The 14056-nt window shown below is 46.2% G+C and overlaps 1 protein-coding gene across 3 annotated transcripts in view; it reads left to right on the top strand.

Annotated features, from left to right (window-relative positions):
* The window catches only part of USH2A (usherin), a 1021568-nt gene that overhangs the window by 129862 nt on the left and 877650 nt on the right, over nucleotides 1-14056 (top strand). For all 3 annotated transcript variants that reach the window (XM_056568336.1, XM_056568335.1, XM_056568334.1), the window contains one exon: nucleotides 6017-6147. In XM_056568336.1, coding sequence (XP_056424311.1) covers nucleotides 6017-6147 — 131 coding nt within the window. The remainder of the gene's footprint in view (nucleotides 1-6016; nucleotides 6148-14056) is intronic.

The following is a 14056-nucleotide window of genomic DNA, read 5'->3' as shown; positions in this document are numbered from 1 at the left end:
TGGATACGACCTGGTCACTACCGCCGCAGCAAGACCATCCCGCTTTGCGGCGGGCTCTGGTGAAAACCAGTAGTGACTTAGAACCGGTCCACTAGCACGGTCCATGCCAATCCCTCTCTGGCACAGAGGATCCACCTCCTGCCAGCCGGCATCGTGACAGTAGATCCGGCCATGGATCCCGCTGAAGTTCCTCTGCCAGATGTCGCTGACCTCACTACGGTGGTCGCCCAGCACTCACAACAGATTGCGCAACAAGGCCACGAGCTGTCTCAACTGACCGTGATGCTACAGCAGCTACTACCACAGCTTCAGCAATCATCTCCTCCGCCAGCTCCTGCACCTCCTCCGCAGCGAGTGGCCGCCTCAGGCCTACGACTATCCTTGCCGGATAAATTTGATGGGGACTCTAAGTTTTGCCGTGGCTTTCTTTCACAATGTTCCCTGCACTTGGAGATGATGTCGGACCAGTTTCCTACTGAAAGGTCTAAGGTGGCTTTCGTAGTCAGCCTTCTGTCTGGAAAAGCTCTGTCATGGGCCACACCGCTCTGGGACCGCAATGACCCTGTCACTGCCTCTGTACACTCCTTCTTCACGGAATTTCGTAGTGTCTTTGAGGAACCTGCCCGAGCCTCTTCTGCTGAGACTGCCCTGTTGAACCTGGTCCAGGGTAATTCTTCCGTTGGCGAGTACGCCGTACAATTCCGTACTCTTGCTTCAGAACTATCCTGGAATAATGAGGCCCTCTGCGCGACCTTTAAAAAAAGGCCTATCCAGCAACATTAAAGATGTTCTGGCCGCACGAGAAATCCCTGCTAATCTACATGAACTCATTCATCTTGCCACTCGCATTGACATGCGTTTTTCCGAAAGGCGTCAGGAGCTCCGCCAGGATATGGACTTTGTTCGCACGAGGCGTTTTTTCTCCCCGGCTCCTCTCTCCTCTGGTCCTCTGCAATCCGTTCCTGGGCCTCCCGCCGTGGAGGCTATGCAAGTTGACCGGTCTCGCCTGACACCTCAAGAGAGGACACGACGCCGCATGGAGAATCTCTGCCTGTACTGTGCCAGTACCGAACACTTCCTGAAGGATTGTCCTATCCGTCCTCCCCGCCTGGAAAGACGTACGCTGACTCCGCACAAAGGTGAAACAGTCCTTGAAGTCAACTCCGCTTCTCCACGTCTTACTGTGCCTGTGCGGATATCTGCCTCTACCTTCTCCTTCTCCACTAAGGCCTTCTTGGACTCCGGATCTGCAGGAAACTTTATTTTGGCCTCTCTCATCAACAGGTTCAACATCCCAGTGACCAGTCTCGCCAGACCTCTCTACATCAATTGCGTTAACAATGAAAGATTGGACTGTGCCGTGCGTTACCGCACGGAACCCCTCCTAATGTGCATTGGACCTCACCACGAAAAAATTGAGTTTTTGGTCCTCTCCAATTGCACTTCCGAAATTCTCCTTGGACTACCCTGGCTTCAACACCATTCCCCAACCCTGGATTGGTCCACCGGGGAGATCAAGAGTTGGGGCCCCTCTTGTTCCAAGGACTGCCTTAAACCGGTTCCCAGTACTCCTTGCCGTGACCCTGTGGTTCCCCCTGTAACCGGTCTCCCTAAGGCCTATATGGACTTTGCGGATGTTTTTTGCAAAAAACAAGCTGAGACTTTACCTCCTCACAGGCCTTATGACTGTCCTATTGACCTCCTCCCGGGCACTACTCCACCCCGGGGCAGAATTTATCCTCTCTCTGTCCCTGAGACTCTTGCTATGTCTGAGTATATCCAGGAAAATTTAAAGAAGGGCTTTATCCGCAAATCCTCCTCTCCTGCCGGAGCCGGATTTTTCTTTGTGTCCAAAAAAGATGGCTCCCTACGTCCTTGCATTGACTACCGCGGTCTTAATAAAATCACTGTAAAAAACCGCTACCCCCTACCTCTCATCTCTGAACTCTTTGATCGCCTCCAAGGTGCCCACATCTTTACCAAACTGGACTTAAGAGGTGCCTATAATCTCATCCGCATCAGAGAGGGGGATGAATGGAAAACGGCATTTAACACTAGAGATGGACACTTTGAGTATCTGGTCATGCCCTTTGGCCTGTGCAACGCCCCTGCCGTCTTCCAAGACTTTGTTAATGAAATTTTTCGTGATCTCTTATATTCCTGTGTTGTTGTATATCTGGACGATATCCTGATTTTTTCTGCCAACTTAGAAGAACACCGCCAGCATGTCCGCATGGTTCTTCAGAGACTTCGTGACAATCAACTTTATGCCAAAATGGAGAAATGTCTGTTTGAATGTCAATCTCTTCCTTTCCTAGGATACTTGGTCTCTGGCCAGGGACTACAAATGGATCCAGACAAACTCTCTGCCGTCCTAGATTGGCCACGCCCCTCCGGACTCCGTGCTATTCAACGTTTTTTGGGGTTCGCCAATTATTACAGACAATTTATTCCACATTTTTCCACCATTGTGGCTCCTATTGTGGCTTTAACCAAAAAGAATGCCAATCCTAAATCATGGCCTCCTCAAGCGGAAGACGCCTTTAAACAGCTCAAGTCTGCCTTTTCTTCGGCTCCCGTGCTCTCCAGACCTGACCCATCTAAACCCTTCCTATTGGAGGTTGATGCCTCCTCTGTAGGAGCTGGAGCGGTCCTTCTACAAAAAAATTCTTCCGGGCATGCTGTTACTTGTGGTTTTTTTTCTAGGACCTTCTCTCCGGCTGAGAGGAACTACTCCATCGGGGACCGAGAGCTTCTAGCCATTAAATTAGCACTTGAGGAATGGAGGCATCTGTTGGAGGGATCAAGATTTCCCGTTATTATTTACACCGATCACAAGAACCTCTCCTATCTCCAGTCTGCCCAACGGCTGAATCCTCGCCAGGCCAGGTGGTCTCTGTTCTTTGCCCGATTTAATTTTGAAATTCACTTTCGGCCTGCCGATAAGAACATTAGGGCCGATGCTCTCTCTCGTTCCTCGGATGCCTCGGAAGTAGAGCTCTCTCCGCAACACATCATTCCCCCTGACTGCCTGATCTCCACTTCTCCAGCCTCCATCAGGCAAACTCCTCCAGGGAAGACCTTCGTTTCTTCACGCCAACGCCTCGGAATCCTCAAATGGGGTCACTCCTCCCATCTCGCAGGTCATGCGGGTATCAAGAAATCCGTGCAACTCATCTCTCGTTTCTATTGGTGGCCGACTCTGGAGACGGATGTTGTGGATTTTGTGCGAGCCTGCACTGTCTGTGCCCGGGATAAGACTCCTCGCCAGAAGCCCGCTGGCCTTCTTCATCCTCTGCCTGTCCCCGAACAGCCTTGGTCTCTGATTGGTATGGACTTTATTACAGACTTACCTCCATCCCGTGGCAACACTGTTGTTTGGGTGGTCGTTGATCGATTCTCCAAGATGGCACATTTCATTCCTCTTCCTGGTCTTCCTTCAGCGCCTCAGTTGGCAAAACAATTTTTTGTACACATTTTTCGTCTTCACGGCTTGCCCACGCAGATCGTCTCGGATAGAGGCGTCCAATTCGTGTCAAAATTCTGGAGGGCTCTCTGTAAACAACTCAAGATTAAATTAAACTTTTCCTCTGCATATCACCCTCAATCCAATGGGCAAGTGGAAAGAATTAACCAGGTCCTGGGTGATTATTTACGCCATTTTGTTTCCTCCCGCCAGGATGACTGGGCAGATCTTCTACCATGGGCCGAATTCTCGTATAACTTCATAGTCTCTGAATCTTCCTCCAAATCCCCATTTTTCGTGGTGTACGGCCGTCACCCTCTTCCCCCCCTCCCTACTCCCTTGCCCTCTGGTTTGCCCGCTGTAGATGAAGTGACTCGTGATCTTTCCACCATATGGAAAGAGACCCAAAATTCTCTTTTACAGGCTTCATCTCGCATGAAAAAGTTTGCCGATAAGAAAAGAAGAGCTCCCCCCATTTTTGCTCCCGGAGACAAGGTATGGCTCTCCGCTAAATATGTCCGCTTTCGTGTCCCCAGTTACAAACTGGGACCACGCTATCTTGGTCCTTTCAAAGTCTTGTGCCAAATTAATCCTGTCTCTTACAAACTTCTTCTTCCTCCTTCTCTTCGTATTCCTAATGCCTTTCATGTCTCTCTTCTTAAACCACTCATCATCAACCGTTTCTCGCCCAAGTTAGTTTCTCCCACTCCTGTCTCCGGTTCTTCTGACGTCTTCTCAGTGAAAGAGATACTGGCCTCCAAGACGGTCAGAGGAAGAAGGTTCTTTTTGGTGGATTGGGAGGGCTGTGGACCTGAAGAGAGATCCTGGGAACCTGAGGACAACATCCTAGACAAAAGTCTGCTCCTCAGGTTCCCAGGCTCTAAGAAGAGGGGGAGACCCAAGGGGGGGGGGGTACTGTTACGCCGAGCGCTCCGGGTCCCCGCTCCTCCCCGGAGCGCTCGCTACACTCTCGTTTCTGCAGCGCCCCGGTCAGATCCACTGACCGGGTGCGCTGCGATACCGCCTCCAGCCGGGATGCGATTCGCGATGCGGGTGGCGCCCGCTCGCGATGCGCACCCCGGCTCCCGTACCTGACTCGCTCTCCGTCGGTCCTGTCCCGGCGCGCGCGGCCCCGCTCCCTAGGGCGCGCGCGCGCCGGGTCTCTGCGATTTAAAGGGCCACTGCGCCGCTGATTGGCGCAGTGGTTCTAATCAGTGTGTTCACCTGTGCACTCCCTATTTATACCTCACTTCCCCTGCACTTCCTCGCCGGATCTTGTTGCCATTGTGCCAGTAAAAGCGTTTCCTTGTGTGTTCCTAGCCTGTGTTCCAGACCTCCTGCCGTTGCCCCTGACTACGATCCTTGCTGCCTGCCCCGACCTTCTGCTACGTCCGACCTTGCTTCTGTCTACTCCCTTGTACCGCGCCTATCTTCAGCAGCCAGGTTGAGCCGTTGCTAGTGGATACGACCTGGTCACTACCGCCGCAGCAAGACCATCCCGCTTTGCGGCGGGCTCTGGTGAAAACCAGTAGTGACTTAGAACCGGTCCACTAGCACGGTCCACGCCAATCCCTCTCTGGCACAGAGGATCCACCTCCTGCCAGCCGGCATCGTGACACTCACTCCGTGCACCAGATGACAGGGGGTGCTGCAGGAGAGATTGTTGGAGTTCACAACGGCAGGACCCCGGGATAAGATGTCTAGGGGCGGAGAACCCCTTTAAGGACCAGAAATGAGAGGGAGGCTAATCTGAGAAACAGGGGGAAGCCATAATGGGAACTAGAAATGATATGTAGAGCCATGTTACGTATTAGGAACAAGAGGTGAGAGGTCATATAAAAGACCTGAAATGAGAACAGCCATACTGATGAGTAGGGATGAGATATAGAGTCAGGCTGAGAACCAGGAATGAGTAAGGGAGCTATACCTGGAACTAGGAATGAGATGGGGAGCCATGCAGGGGAACGAGAATTTGACACATGATAAAAGATACGCTTTGGAATCTTTCATCATTTTTTTTTTTTTTGTGTCCGGTTCTTGTTTTCTTACTCTATTAGACCCTTTATCTTTTTTAGGACTTCCCCATAATGGACCATTTTTTTCTGTGCAAATGATGGTGTTTGGATCAAATACATTTTTTTATGTATATTTCTTTATGGTTTGGGGGACTATTTAATAAAGTTTCTTATCTGTAAAAATTCATAATAATTCTTTGCATATTTTGTCGCTGATTTAGTCTAAACCTACAGACTAGCCCTGCTTAGATGGGAATATTGGCCTCTAAAATTGGACCTTTGTAGCGTTTCTTTCCAGAGACACAAGTTTGGGTTGTATAACAGATGGAAGTTAAATGAAGTAAAACACTGTTTGAAACAGGTTCATAGTTTCATATGCTCTGGATCACTACATTGGCAGGTAGAGATGAAAGGTGCATTACATGGACATTGAGAAAATTATCCTTCTCTCTAAGGAATATCGTCTTTTAACCGGCTCCTGCAGATAATTTTAATACATTTCCAAAATTTAACCTACGCTCCCGGTCTCTTGTAGGAAGAAACTGTGAAGTTTGCAAGATTTTCTTTTACCGGAAATTTGAGGCTGACCCATCTGCCATTGATGTATGCCAGCCCTGCGACTGCAATGAGGCTGGCACTGCTAACAAAAGCCGGGAATGTGATGAGGTAATTATAGCTAGGGACTTGTTGTGAATTCTAAACCCGCTGATATTGTTACAGTATATTGTATTAAAGAGACTGCATGAGATTATTGATAAAAAGGGGGTCTAATTTTTATTTTCTTCCAAAAAGAGCATCTTGAAAATAAGAATCTTAAAGGGGTATTCCACTGCCCCAGCATTTGGAACATTTTGTTCCAAACGGTTGGAACGGGCAGCGGGGTTGTGATGTCACAGCCTCGCCCCCTCACAACGTCCCACCACGCCCCCTCCCATAGATTTGCATTGAGGGGATGTGTCGTGACGTAATCAGGGAGCATTGAGGGGGTATGTCGTGATGTAACTAGGGAGCGTGGCCATGACATCATGACCCCGCCTCCAACACCCGTTTTAAACTTACACCAGGTGCTGCACATAGATCACAGGGGTCCCAGCAGTGGCAGAGTACCCCTTTAAGAATAAGGACCAGAGTCTCCGGTTAAAGGGGTACTCCGGTGCTTACACATCTTATCCCCTATCCAAAGGATAGGGGATAAGATGCCTGATCGCGGGAGTCCCGCAGCTGGGGACGCCCGTGATCATGCACGCGGCACCCCGTTTGTAATCAGTCCCCGAAGCGTGTTTGCTCCGGGTCTGATTATGGTCGACCGCAGGGCCGGCAGCGTGTGACGTCACGCTCCACCCCTCAATGCAAGCCTACGGGAGGGGACGTGATAGGGGATAATATGTGTAAGCACCGGAGTACCCCTTTAAAGGAAATTTGTCATCAGGGTCACCTGCACTAATCTGTCAGTACAGACATGTAGTGCAGGCAACACTAATGACAACGGTACTTACCTTGTCCTGTTCCGTGCAGTCGTTCACCGGTAATATTCTACGGTATCTTCAGCTCCGGGCCCGACTTGGAGCAGGGGCGGAGCTTAGTGACATCACCGCTGCTCTTCTCTGCTGGGTCTCGCTGCTAGAGAACCGCAGCGGTGACGTCACTAAGCTCCGTCCATGCTCCCAGCCGGGCCCGGAACTGAAGATACTGGAGAAAATTACCGGAGAACGACTGCATGGAATGGGACAAGGTAAGTACCGTTGTCATCAGTGTCACGTGCACTACCTGTCAGTACCGACAGGTTAGTGCAGGTGTCCCTGATGACAGATTTCCTTTAAAATAAAGCAAAAAGTTACATATGCGTATCACCACTCTATTCACTACCTATGGGAGGTGCAGGAGAAAGCTAGCATTTAGCTGTCTTTGTGGCTCCCTTAAAAGATAACAGAAGACACAGGTTTCCATTTTCAAAGATTTGGGGGGCTCCTAGCACTCGTCCCCCTCACCCCCTTGGTGATCAGATAATTACTCCCTATCCTGTGGATACAGGATAACTTTGTAAGATGGGAAAGCCCTTTTAAATGAATAAAAATCTGGTTGCCTGCAGCCGCAGCTAGAGGGAGCTGGGGAGCTTGTTACCTTAAAACATATACCTTTTACTTTATATCAGTGTGCAAAATGGGACATGAAAGTTGTGGGGGTGTTACATAATACAGCATGTCCTGTTTTTTTTTTTTTTTGGATGCTATGACAACTAAAATAGAGGGGCACCAGTTCCTTAAAAGGGTTGTCCGGGGAGCAGAACAGGTCCTACCTATTCCCTGGCTCTCCACTTCAATTCCCTGATCATCTTGAAATATACTGCTCCAAGATTAGAGGGGCAGGTGCCCAATAGCTGCATGATGTTGCTGACATTGCGGCAGCACTGGGCAGCTATTGAACATTCCCACACATGATGATTGTGACTGGAGCCCTCCCCTCTCTCATCTCAGAATGGTATACTACCAAGGCAGACAGGGAGCGGAAGTAGAACAGGAGCAGAACAGGAGGGACTTCATATGCTCCCCGGACAACCCTTTTGTCAAGGATTAGAAACACACAGATTCTTTTTTTGCAGAAACAGCTTCACACCTATTCACATATTGTGTCTGGTATTGCAGCTTAGCTTTTTTAAAGGGGTACTCTGCCGAAAAACATCTTATCCTCCATCCAAAGGATAGGGGATAAGATGTCCGATCATGGGGGGGGGGGGGGGGGGGGGAGGGGGTCGCCGCTGGGGACCTCTGCGATCTCTGGCACGGCACCCCCAGACATCCGTGCATGAAGCAAACTCTGCTCCATGCCTGATGATTGGCAACTACTGCCACACCCCTTTCATTCATGTCTATTTGAGGAGGCGTGACAGCTACGCACTAGCCTGTGATGTCATGAATGCGGAAGCTTCAAGCTTCCATGTAACAGACGCTGACACTGCCGGCCCGGAGATTGTGGGGGTTCCCAGTGGCAGGGCCCTCACGATCAGACATATTATACCCTATACTGTGGGTGGGGGATAAATGTTTTTCGGCGGAGTACCCCTTTAAAGTAAATTGGACTGAGCTGCAATACCACACACAACCTGTGGGCAGGTGTGGTACTATTTCTGGAAGAAAGCGACCATTCTTTATATTTTCCTAATCCCATACAACCCCTTTAATTTTTTTTATTTTTTTTTATTTTGTTACTGGATAGAACTACACCCAAGACCCTGTTCTGGTATTGGTCTCAGTAACTGACCTGTAAGGCTAGGATGGAGGTTCCCAGGGCAGCCAGCGGCAGCTGATTAGGTTGGCACTACAGTCGTGAGGACATTGACATCCCCATAAATGGTAATGTACAGTGGGGCAAAACATTTTTTAGTCAGCCACCAATTGTGCTAGTTCTCACACTTAAAAAGATGAGAGGCCTGATAATTTTCATCATACGTATACCTCAACTAAGAGAGACATAATGAGAAAAAAAATCCATAAAATCACATTGTCTAATTTTTTAATAATGTATTAGCAAATTATGGTGGAAAATAAGTATTTGGTCAATAAAAAAAGTTAATCTCAATACTTTGTTATATACCCTTTGTTGGCAATCACAGAGGTGAAACGTTTTCTGTAAGTCTTCACAAGGTTTTCACACACTGTTGCTGGTATTTTGGTATTCCTCCATGCAGATTTCCTCTAGAGCAGTGATGTTTTGGGGCTGTCGCTGGGCAACACAGACTTTCAACTCCCTCTAAAGGTTTTCTATATGGTTGAGATCTGGAGACTGGCTAGGCCACTCCAGGACCTTGAAATGCTTCTTACAAAGCCACTCCTTTGTTGCCTGGGCTGTGTGTGGGATCATTGTCACGCTGAAAGACCCAGCCACGTTTTATCTTTAATGCCCTTGCTGATGGAAGGAGGTTTTCACTCAAAATCTCACAATACATTCATTCTTTCCTTTACATGGATCAGTCGTCCTGGTCCCTTAATAAAAAACAGCCCCAAAGCATGATGTTTCCACCCCCATGCTTCACAGTAGGTATGGTGTACTTTGGATGCAACTCAGCATATTTTCTCCTCCAAACACGACAAGCTAAGTTTTTACCAAAAAGTTCTACTTTGGTTTCATCTGACCATATGACATTCTCCCAATACTCTTCTGGATCATCCAATTGCTCTCCAGCAGACTTCAGATGGGCCCAGGCATGTACTGGCGTAACCAGGGGGACACATCTGGCATTACATGATTTGAGCTCTCTGCAGGTCATTCACTAGGTCCCCCCATGTGGTTCTGGGATTTTTGCTCACCGTTCTTGTGATAATTTTGACACCACGGGGTGAGATCTTGCATGGAGCCCCAGATCGAGGGTGATTATCAATGGTCTTGTATGTCTTCCATTTTCTAATAATTGCTCCCACAGTTGATTTCTTCACACCAAGCTGCTTGCCTATTGCAGATTCAGTCTTACCAGCCTGGTGCAGGTCTACAATTTTGTTTCTGGTGTCCTTCGACAGCTCTTTGGTCTTGGCCATAGTGGAGTTTGGAGTGTGACTGTTTGAGGTTGTGGACAGGCGTCTTTTATACTGATAAGTTCAAACAGGAGCCATTAATACAGGTAACGAGTGGAGGACAGAGGAGACTCTTAAAGAAGAAGTTACAGGTCTGTGAGGGACAGAAATCTTGCTTGTTCGTAGGTGACCAAATACTTATATTCCACCATAATTTGCAAATAAATTCTATTAAAATCAGACAATGTGATTTTATGGATTTTTTTTCTCATTCTCTCTCTCATAGTTGAGGTATACCTATGATGGAAATTACAGGCCTTTCTCATCTTTTTACGTGGAAGAACTTGCATAATTGGTGGCTGACTAAATAATTTTTTGCCCCACTGTATTCTGCATATATATTGAGACCAAGATCATTCTATCGGTGGCAGAATACAGCAGCAGATTATCTGCCATTGAAATTCCATAGTGTGTTCTGTGCAGCAGAATCCCATTGACAACAATCACTGAAATTTCTGAACGTAATTTCTAAGCAAAATTACGCTCTTACATTCTGTAGTGGGAACCCAGCCTAAAAGACATTATATCCTAGCAATATACCATCACATACTTTGGTGAAGAAACCTCATCTTTCACGTGATTCATGGCCTCATTGACATAATGGAAATGTTTGTGGGTTGCCTGCAATGTTAGACATGAAGATGGAATTAAATGAAGAAACACTGAGCAGCGCTACAATGCATTGCAGCAACGGAGGCCGAGGAAAGCGATTAAGACGCATTAAAGATGAGATTAATAAGTCAGAAGTGTAAGAGCTGCAATGAATTAGCTGTTACAGAAAGAAGCCGCTGACTGAACTGACCTGAAAAAGATGGAGTTGTACGAGGTGGAAGGTTCTCACTCAAGAAAATGAATCAGTTCAGATCTGAAGTCATGTGCAGAAAAGAAGAACACGATTTTCTGTATCATTTTTTTGTTTTCTGCCCTAATCCAAAGTCAAGACTAGAGTGATAGAAGGATCATACAAAATCCACTTGGAAAAGCCTTAGTAAATGAGGCCCACCGGGCCTCATTTAATAAGGTGTGGTGACTGGGTGGTGCAGGTAAGGCTGGGTTCACACTACGCTTTTGCCATACTGTTTTTAATCCGTTTTTCTAAAGAAAACCGTATGGCAAAAAAACGGTTGGAACAGTATGGAAAAAAGTAAACCGTATGCGTTTTTAAACAGTATACTGTTTTTAAAAGTGCATACAGTTCCGTCAGTTTTTATTTTAAAAAAAACCCATAGGTTTTTTAAAATTTTGTCCATTTTTAATGGGAGGGGTCTTGGGTGGGGACTTTAGGATTCAAATGCGCATGTGCAAAGTAAAAACTTATACGTTTTTCCCATATGGAACCGTATACATGTGCGTTTCCCATTGATGTCCATGTTAAAAAAAACGTATGCGGTTGCACTACGGTTTTTAAACCGGAGACAAAATCGTGGTCAACCACGGTTTTGACTCCGGTTTAAAAACCATACTGCAACAACAAAAAACGCGGTCTCAAATGGCTGGAGGTGCTCAACCCCAAATGCGGTTGTGCATTTATACTGGGGGAGCAGATCCTGCCCTTGTAGTCCATTGCTAGGGGCGATCCCCAGCATAAAAATGCATACAATGGAGGATGCCTGCAGCGGACTACAAGTGCCACAATAGAATCCTACACCAGATAAACAGTGCGGATGTGTAACAATTAGAATAATACAATACAGGAATATGGGTGCACTACTGTGGTAGATGTATACAATGACATTGGCTAATCCCTCAACACTGATATTAAAATTGAGACATTCGCCAGTATATCCTTATATGAAGGACATACCAGAGCCTGCACACCAACGCCAAGGTTTCTGAAATGGCGCGGGACTTGTGGAGGTGCTGACCTATACAGTCCAGTTTTCACACATTACTTTCATGAGAAAAGAAAAGGTCGCACTCACCAATCTTCTTACGTGTGCTTTATTTCGGACAGAATGGGGGGGGGGTACATACTTGCTGGCGCAGTGTACGAGCGACACGTGTTTCACGCTAATAGCGCATCGTCTGGCGTCTAAGAGCCAGGCGATGCGTTATTAGCGTGAAACACGTGTTGCTCCTCCACTGCACCAGCCAGTATGTACCCCCTGTTCTGTTCGAAATAAAGCACACGTAAGAAGATTGGTGAGTGCGACCTTTTCTTTTCTCATGAAAGTAATATAATAACATTTTTATTATTATATTTCATTCTTATTATAGCACCCTTGGTTTTAAGGCACTTTACATTTGATAAGGGTTAAAGTACTAAAAAGTCGATGAAATAAAATGGGGGGGGGGCTCTTATCACTAAAAAGTCTCAATTAAGTCACTAGTTTAACAGAAAGCTCTACAGAAACATCATTAAAGTTGCAGTACACCATCAGACAACCAAAAATAATGGTGTAAAAAAAAAAAAGAGGGTTCAGACACACCAATACTGAGAAATCACCCCCTTTATGTCTAGATCAGTATTTCCCAACCAGGGTGCCTCCAGCTTTTGCAAAACTATAACTCCCAGCATGTCCGGACAGCCAACGGCTGTCCGGGCATGCTGGGAGTTGTAGTTTTGAAACAGCTGGAGGTGCCCTGTTTGGGAAACACTGGTCTAGATTATTATTGATACTACAGCAACCATTGTGCCTCTTACATTTTACAATTAGAAAGTCCTACAGTTCGTAAATCGATGATCAAACACCTCACCCTTGATGTTATATCCACAATAGAGGTCATCGATATTTTTATACTGGACATCTCCTTGTGAATAGTGCAGATAGTACCGGATGTAGCCCATGGCTAAAAATGGCGCTGAAAGGTAGAAGATCCTCTTATCTAAATTTCTATTTAATTTGATTTAAATTTACTTTAATTTAGGTAATTTTCTCCATTACCGATATAGTGATTATTTTTAGATTTCGCCATTGCTCATATAGATTGCTTCTCCATTGTCCTTTGCCGTTGCATATATCCTAACAGAATTCTTAGAATGTGACCAACTAACCTTCATAGAAGAGAACAGGTCAGAAATAGTTAACCATACAAACGTATTTGCGCCTGTGGCATAAACCAGCTAAATAGACAGAGAAGAAGCAAAGGGAAGGAAACGGGGGAGCGAAGAGAAATCAATAGTTGATTCTATGATACAACACTGTGATTGAACATGGAGAAAGGAACCTGCTAGGCTGAGGGCTGAATTGACAGAGGAACGGTCAATTTTCACTAAATGGATCTAATCTTTCAAAAAAAATAAAGGATTATTTCAGATAAAAAAAAAGAAGAACTGGCCCCTTTAATGGTATATGAACCATTTGTAAGATTGGTCCATACAAGGTGATGAAGTGTTGTTTCTGATCTTATTTACCCTTTATTAATGTAATATTTTGACATAGATAGATAGATATGAGATAGATAGATAGATATGAGATAGATATGAGATAAATAGATAGATAGATATGAGATATATAGATAGATAGATAGATAGGAGATAGATATGAGATAGATAGACAGATATGAGATAGATAGATATGAGATAGATAGATGGATAGATAGATGTGAGATAGATAGATAGATAGATATTAGATAGATAGATATGAGATATATAGATAGATATGAGATAGATAGATAGATAGATAGATAGATAGATAGATAATAGATAGATAGATATGAGACAGCAACAGAAGAATGCAGCAGCACACTGCCAGCACAAGGATATAGGTGAAACATGAAAATGCAGTTAAAACATGGAGAGCTATACAGCTATGGTGTAATAGATGCAAATGTGAAACTATGAAATAGTGAGGCACTTAGCTCGCAAATTTGTCTCCGCCGGCGGTCAAATAGCTTGGACCGTCCCACCGCGATAAGGTAGCCTCCTGGGACGGACCCTACACTGTGAATATGCCTCTGTGTGAACAGTTCAGTAAGCATGGCAGGATCTGGAACATCCAAGACACCTTATATACACACCTGATAGAGGTGGGTGGGGTGCAAGGCCAACATGGAGGTAGCCACTCCCC

This window comes from Hyla sarda, chromosome 3 (genome assembly GCF_029499605.1).
Source record: "Hyla sarda isolate aHylSar1 chromosome 3, aHylSar1.hap1, whole genome shotgun sequence".
Classification (NCBI taxonomy): Eukaryota; Metazoa; Chordata; class Amphibia; order Anura; family Hylidae; genus Hyla; species Hyla sarda.
This window is presented reverse-complemented; position numbering and strand designations above follow the sequence as displayed.